This window comes from Sceloporus occidentalis, unplaced genomic scaffold (assembly GCF_023333645.1).
Source record: "Sceloporus occidentalis isolate IW3139 unplaced genomic scaffold, rSceOcc1.0.p SCAF_2, whole genome shotgun sequence".
Taxonomy (NCBI): Eukaryota; Metazoa; Chordata; class Lepidosauria; order Squamata; family Phrynosomatidae; genus Sceloporus; species Sceloporus occidentalis.
Window position 1 is genome coordinate 253,332,096 of NW_028316982.1, and position 17,698 is coordinate 253,349,793.

General features: G+C 36.9%; 1 protein-coding gene across 3 annotated transcripts in view; it reads right to left on the bottom strand.

Annotated features, from left to right (window-relative positions):
- The window catches only part of LOC149320001 (cytoplasmic dynein 2 heavy chain 1-like), a 261,670-nt gene that overhangs the window by 164,503 nt on the left and 79,469 nt on the right, over positions 1-17,698 (bottom strand). For all 3 annotated transcript variants that reach the window (XM_089512748.1, XM_089512747.1, XM_089512749.1), the window contains exons 47-59: positions 15,799-15,966; positions 15,585-15,715; positions 13,913-14,161; positions 12,438-12,546; positions 11,420-11,533; positions 10,199-10,341; positions 7,702-7,777; positions 5,252-5,406; positions 4,445-4,582; positions 3,726-3,839; positions 3,217-3,377; positions 2,759-2,882; positions 481-602 (exon numbers count right to left, since the gene is read on the bottom strand). In XM_089512748.1, coding sequence (XP_089368874.1) covers positions 481-602; positions 2,759-2,882; positions 3,217-3,377; positions 3,726-3,839; positions 4,445-4,582; positions 5,252-5,406; positions 7,702-7,777; positions 10,199-10,341; positions 11,420-11,533; positions 12,438-12,546; positions 13,913-14,161; positions 15,585-15,715; positions 15,799-15,966 — 1,804 coding nt within the window. The remainder of the gene's footprint in view (positions 1-480; positions 603-2,758; positions 2,883-3,216; positions 3,378-3,725; positions 3,840-4,444; positions 4,583-5,251; positions 5,407-7,701; positions 7,778-10,198; positions 10,342-11,419; positions 11,534-12,437; positions 12,547-13,912; positions 14,162-15,584; positions 15,716-15,798; positions 15,967-17,698) is intronic.

Consider the following 17,698-nt stretch of genomic DNA (forward strand, 5'->3'; position numbering starts at 1 on the left):
ATGCGTTGGCCCAGAAACCAATTGGGATAGGCCCATGCCTGTCATGGAATCCATGAACTCCCGAGCCGCACCTGTTAAACTGGCCTCGAGTGGGATGTTAAAGTCACCAGAATTATAAGTCCATGCAAATTTATTATAAAATGCCCCACATTTAAATTTATTTTTAATATGCGTGTAACTGCAGCTTTAGATTAAAGAATAATCATATTGCTCCTTGTAAGAAATACAAGTTAGGTAAAGAAACATTTTCCTAGAGCAAAAATCCATTGGTGCACTTTAGAAACCATAAAATATTTCAATACTAAAGCGACAACATGTTGTATTCAAACATGTTTAAAGGCGTGCTATATTTATTCTTCAGATCTGAACCAACTCTTCTCCATGAGGTTATTCCAATTCATGTTTCCATTTTTCTTATTTGGTATCTCATAGCCATCATGGAATTCAAAACACATGTAAAGAATAGTATGTGGTACTCACGCTTCTAGGGCTGCCTGCTCAGTTTCCAGAGGCTGAATTCTCTCCAGCACATAGGAATATTGAACATTTGCTTTAACCCATGCTGCTAAGGGTGCAGCTGCAGTACTGGCTCTTTTAGCATTCTGAAACATTTTAAAAGGATATCAGTTTTAACAGATAAAATGTACTTCCACAAATAACACATCTGAATGTTGTATAGGGCAGATAGTAATGCCAGAGAATTGATTAGAACTGATGAGAGCTTAGAGCAGTCCTTCTCATGTTATCTGATGTAGGGGACCAGAAATTATTTTTTTCCAATGTGTTCAGTGATTACAATTGTTCTTTTCTTTCTTTCCTGAAAACTAGCCAGGGACCATCAGCCTCAGAGGTCAGGTACAGGAACCAACACTAGCCAAGGGATCACCACTCTGAGTAGCATGGGCTGAGAGTATAGTTTCTAAAGCCTGAATAAAATGTTTATCCCCGCTTCTTAATTATTGTTACTGATTCATTACATTGCTTTTAAAATTGGTTTTAAAATTATTAATTCATAAATAATTTCTAATTCAATCCTACTTCATGGCTAAAACTAGAAAAAATACCCCAAATTCTCCAAAATTACCTCCAAAGGCCTGCAATAAGAGGCACAGATTTCTCATTATCCACTAGTGACAAGGGCCTAGTGTAATATATAAACATTAAACAATATTGAATAGATCATCACTATGTCCTTCCTAACTAAAAAAGTAATGTGTTAAAGGTAACCTCATTATTTATACTGCGTTAATTCTAGCTTCTGCCCTAATGTAGTTTGGGAGGCCCCTATTAAGAAGGCCTCTGCCTATAAAAACTTATTCCATAATAAATTAGGCAGCTTTATGCTGTTGCTATGTACTTTCAAGTTGACTTCAACTTATGGTGACTCTTTTCCTAGGGGTTTTTTATTTTTATTTTGGCAAAAATTATTCAAATAAGGTTTGCCACTGTCTTCTTCTAAAGCCAAGGGAGTCTGACTTGCCCAAGGACATAGTGGGCTTCCATGGCTGAGCAGAGGTAAGAACAGAGGTCTTCCAGAGTCCTAATCCAATGTACATACCACTACAACATGCTGTTCTTAAGGTGCCATAAAATTTCACTCCCCCTTTTATCTACATTCCCACCTATTTGTATTACTTTGTTTATTTTCCTAATTCTGCTGCTCTACTTTAACAGCCATGGAATGCTAACAGAAATAGAGCAGGCTGTATTTATTCTGATTTCTTACAGGATGTTTTATATCTATTTAGTCCCTATTTACACATCCAAGGGGTTGGCTTGTGCAGAAACTGCATTCTATAGATAGCCACAGAAAGAGAAGAGAAATAAGACAAGAAACCATTCCACAGGCTGTATTCGCACTGCAGAAATAATCCAGTTTAACACCACTTTAACTTCCTTGGCTCAATGCCATGGAATGCTGGGAACTGTAGTGGCATGAAAGCAGGAAAGATGAACAGCAACATTTTTTTACCATGGAATTCCTCACCAAGAAATGCTCCTAGTAAGACTGAAAGGGATAATGCATAAACAGGTGTGAATAAAATTGTATGTATTTTCTCTGCTCATGAAACATGTGCATACACACACAGCCTTAGAAGCTACCAGCCCACACTGAAATATATGGGAGAATATCAAAGTAGGAAAAAGATCACTCACTCAGCTTCTCCTCCTACATATCTCCCATCTTTTCATGTGAGTTAGGAATAAAAAAATATTTTAACAACAGCATGCTATCACTACCAGCAGCAAGCAGTGTTGCTGAGAAGGAAGAAAGAGCAAAATTTGGTATTTCTGGCTAGCACAAGAGCAAAAGGGATAATGGCAGCACAATTCAATATTTTAATGGTGACTGAAAGGACCAGCCACAGCAGTTGATGAGAACAAAGCTGGACTATGCTGGCTAGGGGATGTTTTGTCTGTGGGCCCTTTCTGAAGACTGGGGGAAGGGCCCCATGTTCAGTTGTCCATATTTAGCATTACCTCTAAATACATATGGAACAAGCTATCTAGGAGCAATGGAAATTATATACTTTCTTAAAACCAAAAGCATAAATAATTTAATGTAGCAGCATTACAGCTTTACAATATCCACATAAATTATTCACTTCTTTCCTACCACTCATCTACATATTTATAGGAACAAATCATTTTGTGTTAATAAAATAGTAAAATAATAAGTAAAATTAGTAAAATAGAGAAACTCTTTGTAATGAATAATCTTTAATTCATTTAATAAATATCTGTTGCACACATTTACCTTTGGATCAAAAGATGATTTATTTTTAGCTAAAAGTTCTTCTACACTCTCCCGAATTGCTTTTGGAATATTTCGAGCATCAAAAGTTGCTATGTCATCTCTAACACCTCGTTTGGCAAGGAAACTAGAAAACAGAATTCAAAAACAGGAATAGGTAATATACCTTTTGATTGTTAAATAGAATAGTGCTTACATTACAAACTTTTTGCATAAAATACTTGGCAGTCATTTGTTGTTGTTTTTATGTGCCTTCAGGAGATTTTCATGGCTCAGTGGTGATTCAGACCCTGGTCTCCCAGAAGCCTACTCCAACACTCTAACTACTACATTATGCTGGCTCTCACCTATAGTTAATACCAGGGTCGATCTTTGCTATTTGGAATGAAATACATAATACTTTGAAGAGAGATAATACAGGTATGCTGTTTCTAAGGAAAACTAAATAAAATGTGTAATACCTCTTCATGCTCACCCACGATGTATCAAAAATACCCATAAGCCGTAAGACTCCTTCCAGTATGTCTCTAATTATATCAGGGGGCATACGCAGGGAGCGGATTTCTGACAGAGATTCTGGTTTGATATTTCCAACTGCTAATTTAGCTTCATTTACCAATGGCTAAAAAAAGAAATGTAATAAAAATATCTAAGTTGTTTAGTTTTAACAAAGCTGTCATTTTACCCTTTACAGTAACTAGAATTTTACACAGTCTTCATAATCTCAAAGCACAACTGGAAACAGGTAACACACAAGAGAAGTTATTAAGAAGCTGATAATATGAGCATTTGAAGATTCTGTACTAGTACACTTAAAATCCACAATGGTTTTTCTTGAATAAATAAAGAAATAAAATACATAATTAAAAAATAAGAAAAAATCCTCTACATTAAGCTATAATATGTCCTCTACTTTTTATAAAGCAAGATGTAAAGACAAGAAAAATTAATAATTTTCTACTTAGATTACCTGAACTTCCCTTAGTTCATCCTCTATTATTGCTTTTCTCTCTTCAATTTTTACAACTTCTTGCGCTATTTTCTGTTTTATTTTTTCCATTTCTGATTTTTGTTCACTTGCATTCTACAGGAAAGAAGATATTGTTCAAGGGAACAACATCATGCATGTTTTTTGTTAATGAAAATCATCATTGTTTACGATATTAGGACATGTAGCCTTTAAAATGAATTTTCAAGATGAAGGCAGATCTGTGAAGTTGTATAACAAGGGTGGATAGCTTCTGTAGTCCTTTATTTCTGTTTCATGCTTTCATCATCACAACCCCACATTGTTCCACTTTTCTAGACTAATCGTTTTCTTTTCCTTCTCTATCTGTTTATTTCTTGCTTTTAACCTTTTTGAGCCCTTTTTGTTAAGATGCTTTTAAGTGGACTAGATTCCTCTATTGGTTTTGCAATATTTTGTGCTAACACACAATATCTGCATGTGTGTATCTATGGGCCTTCTAATCACCTGTGGCAACATGTGGCAACACCATGATTTTCATAAGGTTTTCTGGTACAAAGAATGCTCATAGGTGATTTTGCAAGTTCCTTCCCCTGAAACAGAGCCTACAGTACCTGGTATTCTTTGGTAGTCTCCTCTCTAAGTACAAACCAAGGCTAACTCTGCTTAGCTTCCAAGATAAGATGGGATCAGGTGGCTTTAGAGTATTAAGGTAGAAATACCTGCATGGAAACAGTGATTTCTTGAAGAGCAGCATCAGCTTCATCTTGTTTCATTTTGAGCAGAATACTTTGTTCTTCAGCTTTCCTGTTTAATTCATCAACAAGAGCTTTTGCTTCATTCAGTTTAGCCACTCCAGCCTACAATTAACAAACGGCGGTTGGAAGGATGTTATTTCGGGAAAAAATAAGGGGAAAATTAATTAAATTCCCATGCAACATTTCCTGAAGGCTATCAGCAAAGAGCATTTAAAAAACAGATCAGATAGAGATGTTGTTTTATTTTATTTATATCCCACCTTTCTCCCAATACGGGACCACAGCCACTCATAATTTGAGTTAAAATAAAATACAGTCAAAACAATTAGTAGAAAAAATTCTAGAAACCCTGATTACATTTTAAAATAAATTAACTGAAACATGAGAGTGGACAGGGCTACATGCCAATCTGCTCAGATTTGAACTTTTCAAATGGAGTCTCTGTGCAGGCACAAAACCCTAATGTGTGAGGCACAGAGACCACGAAGAAGAAATATTCCAAATACTGATAAGAGTTCCAAACAAGGTGTTCATCTTTTGACTTAATCAATTTAATCAATTTAAGGGTCACGGTAAAATTAACAATCAAAACACCAACAGGTTACTAGGATGTTCAATTAATCTGACATTCTTCTGAGATATGGCGATAATTATAAGGGGAAATACTAGGATAAGAAGTTCAAATAATGACGAAGTATATCCCTTTACATTTTCAGCATATACAAAAGGCACAACAATGGGGACAATCAATATCAAAAGAATCTTACATACTTGCAAATGACTTTGCCTTTTTATCAATTCTGTCCTTTTGCTGTTATGGATAGCACGATACATATGTAGGAAAGTCATGTACCTTCTGGGTGTAGCTCCATAACCTTTACATGAATCATGGATCATCAAAAATGACTTTAAGAATTCAGAATCACCTAAATAAAATATTAAAAATAAGAATTGTTGCATGGGCTGAGAATATGTGAATATTATTAAAAACAAAGATCATGCTGTATACATTAAAATCACAAGTAGTGGGAGAGGTCTTACTCAGGACCTGCACCACTGCACAATTCACTTTTTTCCCTTTTTCATGTGATAAAAAACACTTTTATTTTTCTGATGCTTCCAGCACCAGGGATTATCAGTCTATTTTAATTTTTGATCCACAGTTGATGTTTTGCTAAATAAATTTAGCTATCAAATTGTTTCCAAGGGATAAATCCTCTACCATTTGAATATTCCCTCAGCACTTTGGCTCAAAGTCCATTTCACTGCAGCAAAGGACTAGTCTCAAAGGGCAAAATACCAGAATTGAAACCCTGGCTGTGTTCTAAGAGCATGGCAAGGCAGTAGATCCACATAGATCCACAATGGATCCAGTGGATATCCACATGAACCTCAGGAATACATAAATATTCTTGTTGTTTCTTAATGGAATCAAATTTCTCAATGTACATTGTTTTTCTAGAGCTCTAGAGGAGGGAAAACTGCTATACATGAAGTACAGTGGGCCCTCCCCTTACGTTCCAGATCCCCCCACGTAAGGAGAAATTTGCGTATGCTCACGCCCTATTAAAAACATTGTGGGTGCGTGATCACGGCTCGGGGAAGCTTGTGGTGCACGCACCATTACTTTAATTGGCACATGGCTTCCACGTAAGCTAGAAGCTGTGTATAGTGCGCCCACATATGCCACGGGCGTACTGTACTAAATAACCTATGGTAAAAAGATTCATGAGCACTCTGTAACTTATTAGCGTCCATTAAACAATTTCCAAGAGAGGTAGTCTTCAAGAATCAATCCCTTCAGCAATTCTTCCTTAAAATTGGTTCATTTGCCTGCTTATAAGAGAATATGCAACTTGCCAAGTAACAGAACTTCACTTTTTTATTTTTGCCACTACACTTTCATTTTGTTAACCACAAACAGATACCCAGAACACATAAAAATTAATGTTTCAAATGCTTTTAAAAGGGAAAAAAGAGTAGTAATAAACAGTAGCAAGAATATTTGCACAAATATTTAGATTTTAAATAATTGTAACAGGATCACATAATACGTAACATGAAACAGAAGATATATTGCCACAGACCTCTTTAAATAAATAATTTTAGTAGTTCATTATGATTTCAATATTTAAAATACTTTTATTGTTGCTCTTTTGCTTCTAAGGACTTTATTGATTGTTTTGTCATTGTTTTGATGGCTTAAGAAGAAACAGTTTAGAAACAATACGGTTTCTGAGCATGTACATGCTCAGCCCCCGCTCAACCCTAGTTTGGGCCCAGGTCAGCACAATGTGCCGGTATATCCAGGCCCTGAGTCTTCTGTTACTCTTCTGCTTCTCAAATGACAACCTGCAACTTCTCAGGCCAATATGTTAGTTGCATCTTGATCTTGTTAATGAATTTGATTAGCCTCTCTATATATATATCTATCAAGCTTCAAGATTGTTGATGTGACATCTCCCTAATTTACTCTGCTCTTTCTTCCCATATTCTGTGTGCTCCATTCACTTCTTTTTTCCCCCACCTCCTATCACCTTCATGTTGATAACTACATAATTGCTAGTTAGATGTGAATATGTAATTACTTCATTTATGCAATAAACTGTATATCTGAATACCCTACCCTCTAGCTTGTTCTCTTCCTGCAGTAAGTGGAACAATTCCAGCTGTGATGTGCCAAGACTTTGGATTAACAATGTCACCATGAGTTGTTTGTAGATGAAAATGTAGTAAGAGGTTTCTGCTATTTTTCTTAATTCAGAACATAGTTGGAACAAATTACAATTAAAAATTGAATTGGGCAATAAGGGAATTGTAAAGTTTTGTATAATGGATTATAATTTAAATATGAATATATTTTAAGATTATTTAGCTTTGTTTTATTCATCTGTGGTTTATGGCAAACTGTACAGGTCCTTTTGTTTTCTTTTTCCATTAAAAAGAGCAAGATTTGTAGAAAATGATCAACAGCCTAAAAATCCCAACCTGTTTATATACTCTGTGTTACTTCTGACTATCTTCTCACCATGCATCAGCACACAAAACCCAATCTGTACTGTACATGCCAAACCACTACACATACACTCCAGGGTTTAGTGTTCCCTGTCCCACCACCGATTTAGCTTTAAAAAAAAAAAATAATTCTGTATCTGCATCTCAGTAGTATATCAGTATCTCAGCAGTGGAGAGTTTCATGTCAGAATTATAGAAAATTTTACCTGAATTCTTCTTTTTGTATTCCTTTGGTGTTTTACCTTTTTTTTCAACTAATTCAATAAATAACATTTCGGGTATCTGAAATGTAAATTTTAGAAAAAGAACAAACTATGTCACTGGGAATTTTCATTGAAACCAGAAATTTAACAAGTACAATCAGCTCTTTGTATTCACATTGTATTTATCCACTGATTCAGGCATCCATAACTTGAAAATAGCTATATATATATTCCAAAAACAAACTTTTTATATCAGAGACACCATTTTACTACCCACTGTATTTAATGGAACTTGAACATCCATGGATTTCTGGTATCCCTGAGATGTCTTGAAACCAAACCCCAGCAAAAAACGAGGGCTCAATGTAAATATCACTGCCTCGGTGCCATCTGTTTTAACCTTAACACTAGAATTAGATCCAGTAGCAAGATTATGCTAGTGGAACAGTCAAGCCAGCAAAAGGAAGGGAAGGAAGCAATCCCATCTCCTTATTCCAAAATCTGTTACAGAGGGCCATGAACCCCTCTGAAGCTAATTTTTGGATCACACACAAGAGTAGACATTAATTCCATTGTGACTGACAGAACAATGGATTTAGCCCTGAATAGTGGCTGATCATACTATTACTAGCTCGGCGAATTGACACACAGTCTAAGAAGATAGACTCGAACAACCAGAGTAAGAGAAAATGTTTTGTAATTGTGCTTTATCTCTTGAAGTTACAGAATTTTAAACCTTAGAAAGACAGGACAGATTACTTACTTGTAATTGTGGCTCTCCAATTGTGGCTTTTCAAGAGATCATCTGTGAATTCATACACTTTCCCCAGCAGTAACCTTGATCACACTCCCTCAGCATGTATGCCTAGGCACACCCCAGATGACATTTCAGTTCCTTGTCCACAAGTGAAAGCAGACAAGCAGGGAAGGAGGGACAGTTGTGTGAATTCATAGATGAGTACTCTAAAGTTTCCCATTATTTTTAACTTGTATATGATGAAGTGTTGAAAAAACACATCTTATTGGCTTGCAAGGAATTAAAAAACTGAGGTGAAAGTGCAGGAGTCAACCATTATTGACTGAAAAGAATTTTGGGCTTTGTGACTCTTGCAACATTTGTTGGGGAATAACCAGCTTTGTGGACTGCTTCTCTATGCAATCCAGAGAATAGCAAGACAACTCAGTAGTGGAGAGTTCCATGTCAGGGCAGAACAGACGAGAGAACACCACAACCAAAACATACCTCAGTCCTTGACATGATATCTAGGCAGTGGTGGGATAGAAAGGCTGTGACAAGGTTGTTGACCTGCCTAATTCTGGTATCCTATCAACATAAAATTCAAGGACTTGTCTCACAGAGCAGGAAAGAAGAGTAGAAAGTTTCCTCAAAACCTTGAACACAGCTTGTAATCTTTTAAGGAAGGATATGTTGTATAACATAGTCAAGTGAAAAGATTACTGGCCTGGGTGCCTGATCTTCCCTGAGACTTCAGTTAGAAGATAAGCCCGTAGAGAAAGCTGAAGGTAGTGGTGGTGCAACAACAACAGAAGCATGGTTAAACCACAGGTGGCAAAGCCATCAAGAAGCTACCATGATGCAATCTGCCCTGGCTTCTCTGATTTTCATTATCACTCTGGTTAGCAGGAAAAAGGAAGGAATATACAGAGAAGAGGGTCACTTTACTCAACCAGAAATGTGCCTCCTGTTGCATATGTTCCTACACCTGCCCTGCTGCAGTACTTGTCACATTTGCTGTTGCCACACATGAGAAAAAGGCATATGATTGACAGACCCATTATCTAGTTATTTGAAGGAAAGTGGAAACAGGTAGAACCCCTTCGTGGAAAGCATCTACCGAAGTAATTTCCTAGCTAATGAGATGAAAACCTGAGCAAGAATGTCACATTTGATCTACCATCCCCAAATATGTAAAGTGTAGTAGAACATTGTTTTAGATATCAAGCTGCCTTGTTTATCCAGTTAAAAGCTTGCTGTGGTGTTGTCTGCAGCAATTTAAAAGTGTGTTGAACAATGGTTCAAAGGACCACAGAGCTTTGTAGAAATTGTTAGAATTTCTAAGAATGATGATGTGAAGAAAGTACTCATGTCATGTCCACCTAACATGGATTTGAAGATTTTTACAACAGGCACCCCATCCTCTAAGGAATGTGTCTGTAGTGATGGCAACAGGAGATGATGGAAGGATATCCCTTACAAGAGATTGTGACAAACAGTCCATCACTGCACTTGGTAAAAAAAAGCTCATCTCTAAAATAACTCCATGAGAGGTTCTGCTGCCAATATGGCACTCGATAAGGCAAAGATGAAGACAGAGAGTAGAGCTCATAACTCCCAGAATATTTTGGGATCCCCAATAACTGCTACATTTTAGCTTATGTTTTAGAACATGAAGCAAATCATACAATTACCTTAAATACATATAATTACTGGAGAGTATTAAATAAACTGAGTGACTCTTTATTTTTGTATTGTACTTACCTTTTTCATACTGCTTTCAGACCAACTTTCCATCCAAAGCACCTGACATTTCTTATGAAGTGCGGGATTGCTTTCACAATTTATTGTGAAATTCATGTTAGTAGAATCCATAATCAACACAACATGAAGATTCTGCTGGATTCCTAAAAGTTTTACAACAGTTAATATTACAAAGTGTAAATTTTGTGTTCCCATCCCATACAACATTTTAAATTGTATACCAATAAAAATGGAATCCTTTGATATAATGGCTATAAAGACAAATAGGTAGTAATAAAAAGACAACAGATAGTATCAATAGGAGATTATGTATGCAAAGGAAAGAATATTCTACATATTCACATGTTGACTATGTCTGATGCTTCTTTCAACTGGCAGTGCCTCCTGTCTCATAGAGTACTATTACAGACAGGGTGGCCAGATATCCTAACAGGAAGAGGAGGACAAAGCACCACAAAATGTAGAACATTCAAGAAAACTATAGGACGTTACAAAATAAAAGCTAGAAATACCAATATAAATGTAAGTTCCTGCTTCTTAGTCATACTCAAAATGGAGGACATTTTGAAATTTTTCCTGGGCATAAGAGTGAAATGTAGGACATGCCCTGGAAAAGGACAACGCCTGGTCACCCAGATTACAGGGCTTTCCAAAAATCCATGAATGCAAAGAAAATCATCCACGGAATCCGAATCTTAGCCAATGTCAAATTTATAAAAAAATAATATAAAATAAATACATTAATATCAAGTGAAGTAAGTATTTTCCTCAGTTTACTTGACCTCTTAAGAATACAGCTATTGATACTACTATGACGAATCATTTTGCTGTCGTGCAGAGGGGGAAATCCACAGTTATGTGTTATTTTCCCTTGTGCCTGTCCAAAGGCAGAAGTCATCTGATAAAGTAGACTGAGCCTATGAAATATATTATGATCTTCTTTCTCATATTTAGGTCCAAAACACACTACAGAAATAATACAATCTGAGACTGCTTTAAATGCCCTGGGTCAATGCTAAGAAATTCTGGAAACATTAGTTTTGTGAGACATTTAGCCTTCTCTGTCAGAGAGTTCTGATGCCACAATAAACTACAGTTCCCAGGATTCCCTAGCACTGAGCCAGGACAGTTAAAGCGGACTCAAATGGGATTATTTCTGCAGTTTGTCTGGATCTTACTCTCAAGGTGATAAGGCATGCATATATAGTCAGATTTACTTACTGTGAGTAAAATAGTTGAAAACAGGTCCAGTAAATCCATCTTGTGATGCTTGATCTTTTAGTGGGGACAGGAGTGGCTCTAATTCTTCTGTTGTGTACAATCCAGGAACCTCACCTATTTCAGGAACACTTTTTTATTTTATATATGCTGAGTTAAAGTATACAGTAGTTATTACAATAACATTAAAATTCTGTTTTGGGGAGGACTCAATAAATGTTTTAGAACTATTTTGCATCTGAAAACATTCTATTTATTCTTTCTTTCCTTTCAACCTCAAAAACGGATAAAGGGAAAGCCAGTGACCCTCCTTTTTCTATCTCCTTCTGTTATGTTCAAAAGTAGAAGAAATTACTTCATTAAGTTAAAAAAAATAAAAAAGGGACCAGACGTTTCCATACCCTTTTCAATGTATCACAGTTGACACATGTTTTCTAAAAAATAAACTGTAGAACAGTGAAACATAATTTAATAACATTTGTGAACAAGGCCATTAACTGTGACTTTGTTTCTGGATTCCAAAATCATCTGAATCCAAATTTTTAAAATTCATTATATCTTCATATAGCAATAGATTAACTACTAAAATAAAGGTCAACTGGCAGATGTATGAATAATCTGAGCAGCCTATTAAACAACAGCAAAAACTGTTGACTTCAACAGTTCAATAACTGCAACGTATCTCTGATATGACTGATATAATGATATATGAGACCATGACCTCTGTTCAGTTTTGGTACTCAAAGCAAACATCTAAGCTCAGATTTTTATTTTTATTTTATTCTGAGTGTATATCTCTTGCACCAGTTTCTGGTTGGACAATTTTGGCATTCTGGTTAAAAAAAATGAAGATGCTACAAGTATAAAGCCTTTCCTTGCCATTATTATTATTATCATGTTTATATTTATTCATATCCTGCCTTCCTCCCAATACAGGGACTCAAGGCGGCTAACAAATCTAAATCTGTATTAAACAATAATGACCTTACTGTGTGCTATTTAGGTATTAAATTCATATCACCTGAAGAGAGCAAGCTGTTAACCATCTCAAGAAATGTGGGCTGGACAAATTGATAGTCCTCAAGCAACAATACAACATGTTGTGCTTCAATTCCTGCAAGCTGCATTACCTGGAAATGGAAAGTACTTTTCGTTTAGTTTCATACTACAGCATATAAATGCATATTCTTCAACACTGATTTAAGTAATAGCTCCCTATAGTGAAATATACATATTTACGGAAAGGTTTAAACTTCAGCTGGGTGTATCAAAGAAACTGAAACTTCATTAATGAACTATGTCAAAAGTTAAAAATCCCAAATTCGGGTTTTAGGGGGAGGAGGCTCCTCTTCCCTTTTCCTCCCCAGTTGCTCCCTGGGCAGCCCAGGGAACAACCGGGCAGAGAAAGGGTCTCGGGGGGATGAGTGAAGACCTTGATCTCACAAATAATGAACCATGAATCTCAAGGCCACTAATGAGGAAGAAGAACTATACATAGAAAACTGTACTCTCTTGTCTTGCCATGCCATGAATGCTTAGTAATCTTTTACATTTGTACAGTGACTTTAAATGCACAGGACAACACTCATAGGCTTCAACCATATACAATATACAGAGTTTACACACAAATATAGAGATCACACACTGTGCAACTGGGAGTTACAGCAAGTGGTTCTAGGAGGATAGATCTCTAATAGAAACTTGACTAGATGCATACAAGAATTCAGGCATATAGACATTGAGAGCAGGATAAGAGTGTTTTAGAGGGCAAGCGCTTTGAAAGTCTGTATAGCCTACAATATTTTCAGTGTTAAATAAGCCTTATAACTGTGTTTTCGAGGCAGGGCTTACCATGATTCTAAGATTACTTTTTTCCTGTTATGAGTACAACTACAGAATTAACATTCAGCTGAAATTAAACATTTTGGCCTGAATCCGATTGCCAATCCAAACTAGAAAAGACCCACTGAATCAATGGCATTTACTTAAAAGGTGACTTACCATTCATCAGTTGATTTAAATTATCTATTTTAGATGGAAATAGCAACTCATTTCAGGCTCAAGTGTTAACTATAGTAGTTGTATCTCTCAATGACAGCAAAAGGTTTAAAAATGATTCGTTTAAACTGGATTCCCCCAAAGTACACATACATGTATGCCTATATACAATGATATAATTCTTTGTACTGATCTGGAAATCACTTGGAATTTTGATCCTAAACTAATCCTGAACTTTCAAAAAAAAAAAAAATTAGTGCAGTTTTGCTTTATTTACCATGTTTAATGTCTCAAATCAGCAGCATTGTATTTAATAAATGAAAAATCACTGAGAATATTTTTTAAAAAAATGTAAATAACTTGATGCATCTCAGTCTGGTGTTTATAAACAAAATACATGATATTGTTAAAATCCTTAGAGCTATGGATTAGATAGCACGTTCTGGAATCTTGGGAAACACCTTAAATAGTAAAAACCATTTATATACTATAACTTACATGTTTCAGATCATTTTTGAACTGTTTCATTTCATAGCCTCTGGAAATCTTGGGTGTTATTAGAATTGCTCCATGCATGTGGCTAACTAAAGATGTAACAGTCCGACGGCCCACTCCACTATGTCCTGCTAACAGAAGGGACCCTCCAGGAAAACTCAGTACTCTGTCAACTCTAGATACATAATCAAGGACTTCTGGGAAAAGCAAAATTTCGATATCATGGTTATCTCGACCATAGTGAATAATACCCTAAAAGATGAAGGGATAAGTAAAGAAATGTAAATAGCAACAAAATACAGTAATAGGAAATAATTTAATTCTTAAACTTCTCTAGCTAAAATGCACCCTCCTTCCTTCCCTCCCAAGGTCTGAGAAAGGTCCCCCTGACTTCTCTCAAGCCTTGGGAGGGAAGGAAGAAGCAGCCAGTGCACGCTATCATGCCCTTCCAGCACCTCAAATAGCGCCCTTTTCTGGAAGTAAGGGATCTTGAGACTGTTGTGCACGTGCTGGTAACCTCACGTCCAGACTTCTGTAATGCGCTCTACATGGGGCTACCCTCGTGCTTGGTCTGGAAACTGCAACTAGTACAGAATATGGCAGCCAGAGTAATTTCTAGAACATCCAGGAGGGAACATATTACCCTGGTTCTAAAGTCCCTCCACTGGCTGCCCATTAGCTTCCGGACCCAGTACAAGGTGTTGGTTATCACCTTTAAAGCCCTAAATGGCTTGGGTCTAAACTATCTCCGGGATCACCTTCTCCCCTACAATCCTCCCCACACACTCCGCTCCTCTGGGAGGAGCCTACTTCAGCCACAAAAATCTAGGCTTTCAACTACCTCCCAGAGGGCATTTTCCATCGTCGCCCCCAGATTATGGAATGGCCTGCCAGATGAGATCCGTCTGCTTACATCCTTAGACAGCTTTAAAAGGGCTGTTAAGATGGATCTCTTCTGGCAGGCCTTCCCAGAATAGAGAACCCGGCCTCAGAAAAACGTCTGGGAATAAGATACTGCTGCTCCCATTGATTGTTTTGCTGATGTGATGTTGTTGATCTTCTGGTCAGTTTTTAACTTGTATGGTTTTTTTAAATTATTATTATTATTATTATTATTTTCAAAATTCTGCATTGGATTTAATACTTTTTTAAGGAGGGGAGGGTATCAGGAATTTTATATGTTCTGTATTTTTAACTTTATTAGCCGCCCCGTTTGTTCTCAGAGGGGCGGGATACAAATAAATTTTATTATTATTATTATTATTATTATTATTATTATTATTATAAACAGCTTGCTAGAGCTGCTTGTGGCTTTGGGTGGGAAATGCGTGCACACATGCGCATGCTAATCCCCACCCATTATTCGTGATTTTTTCATATTCGCAAGGGTCCTCCACCCCTAACCCCCGTGAAGCCCTCCCCCCCAACTCCCACGAAGCCAGAGGGAAGACTCTATATATGTTAATCAATCTCATTACCATCTATGAGAAACAGTTAAAGGACTTTTCCAATCTGATCCTATGGAAATTTACACAGAAGCAAAACCCACTGTCAGACAAAGTCCTAAGTAAATCTGCATAGGACAGTTTCAGCCTAGTAAAGAATTATCTATGAAATCAATTTATACTAGAAATACATCTGTGTTTCTGAGACTGCTCCCAGTGTTTCAACATACCTTTCTGATAACATCTTTCAAGTCTGCTGTGTTAAGTTTACCAAGTGGCCTTCCATGGGGTGGCAGTGTTTGTCCTGGAGCCATAACAGTTCCCAGTTCATGACGAGCTCCCCATGTTACATAAAAACTATCTGTGAAAATGCAGTGAAAGTAAGATGAATCATCACTGTTTCTACAGCAACTGCCAAATCTAGATGATTCAATTTTATCTTACCTGCCATATTGTCCAAAATATCAGATCCCCAATCTCCTTGAAAGACTTTCATTAAAATATTGTCAAATACATGAAGTTCTTTGGTTCCAACAATTTTGTCACGGAAGAGACGACGTGCCTCATATGCAACAATTTCTAATACAGTATCTACCGTGTGTGTTGAAGCCCCTATGAAGTATATATTGATAAAATGCCATTATATATTATAGTGTTCAAACATAGAAATTCGTATTTCTATACACTGACAAGAGATAGCATAGTAAAGTAGTCTGACTGTTGGTCAAGGACACTAGTTCAGGGTTCATACCCCCACTGAACTATAGAAACCTGCTAGAATCATAGAGTTGGAAGAAATATACCTACAGCCTAAGTTGCTCCTCAAAGGGCATAGTTTCCAGACCTTTCACCATTTTGGTCACCCTCCTCTGGACATGTTCCAGTTTGTCTATATCTTGGATTGTGGTGAACAGAACTGGACACAGTACTCCATGTGAGGTCTGATTAAAGCAGAATAGAGTGGTGCTAATACTTCCCTCAGTCTAGACACTATACTCTTATTGATGCAGCCTAGGAGTGACCACTGAGTGACTTTGGGCAAGTCGCACTCTTTCAGTCTCAGAGGAACTGGAAAGTAAACTCTCTCTGAACAAACATTACCAAGAAAATCCTGTGATAGGTTTGCTTTAGGTTTGTCCTAAGTCAGAAATGACTTGAAGGCACACAACAACATACATAAACAAAATTAAAATAAAAAAGCTACATACCAGCAGGCAACCATCAAGAGGCAGCAGAGACAAGAAAAATAAAGAATGAAAATGGAGTTTTCAAATACATTCTAATTATAAAAGAACAGAGGAAGGGGCAGCAGCTCTGGCCAATCTACACAGGGGCTTTGGAAAAAAACAAGGCACTGTAGCTTCTTAAAATGAAAAATGTTTTTAGCATCTCTTATACATTTTTCTTCAGGTCCCATTTAGAATCAAGGAGTAGATCAAGGATCAGCTAATCCAATCCATTGCTAGTGCAGGATTCAACAAGTAAGCATCCTAATCAGATGGCTATTGATCTTTTTTAAAGTTTTATTCTTTTTTTTCTTATTTTATTTGACCCTTACTATGTAAAGCAAATTTCATTTCATTTTATTTTATTACGATCAACTGATCAAACATCAACAAACAGCAATCACATACAATAGTTAATAATTAAAATTTCACTTATAAAATTATATTAAAAAGACAAAGAGGGGAAAGTAAAATAAAATAAAATAATTATAAATGCATGAAATCATTATAAAATTTTAAAAGACTAATAAGTATTATAAAATTTTAAGAGACTATCTTACGTCTGCAGACCATTGCCGCTGTGCAATGTAAAGCGCAGTGCAAACTTTACAGCACTCTATAAATAAATAGATGATGATGATGATGATGATGATGATGATATAATGCTTCCAGTGAAGGAAATTTCACCATGTTCTGAGGTAATACTGTCCACTGACAGCTCTTATCACATGGCTGTCCTAATACCGTGATGGCGAACCTACGGCACGCGTGCCACGGGTGGCACCCGACGCCATTTTGCCAGGCACGGGGCAAGGGAGGAGGCGGAAGAGGCATGCGCGTGCCCGTTTCGCCTCCTCCCTGCCTTTTTTGGGCCTCCTGCTGTCTCGGAGAGACAGCGGGAAGCCCAAAAAGGGCGCTCAGGAGAAGGAGCCAGAGGCGCATGCGTGCCTCTTCTGCCTCCTCCCTCACCCTGTGCCTGGTGAAATGGCGTCACGTGCCATCCATTGATTGTTCTTCCTAATCCTAAAAGCTTCTTAGAGCGACTTCTCAAGTTTGATGTTACAGGTCAGCACTCTCCCCTTCCTCACAATGTACCAGGGACCAGTACCATATCTGTA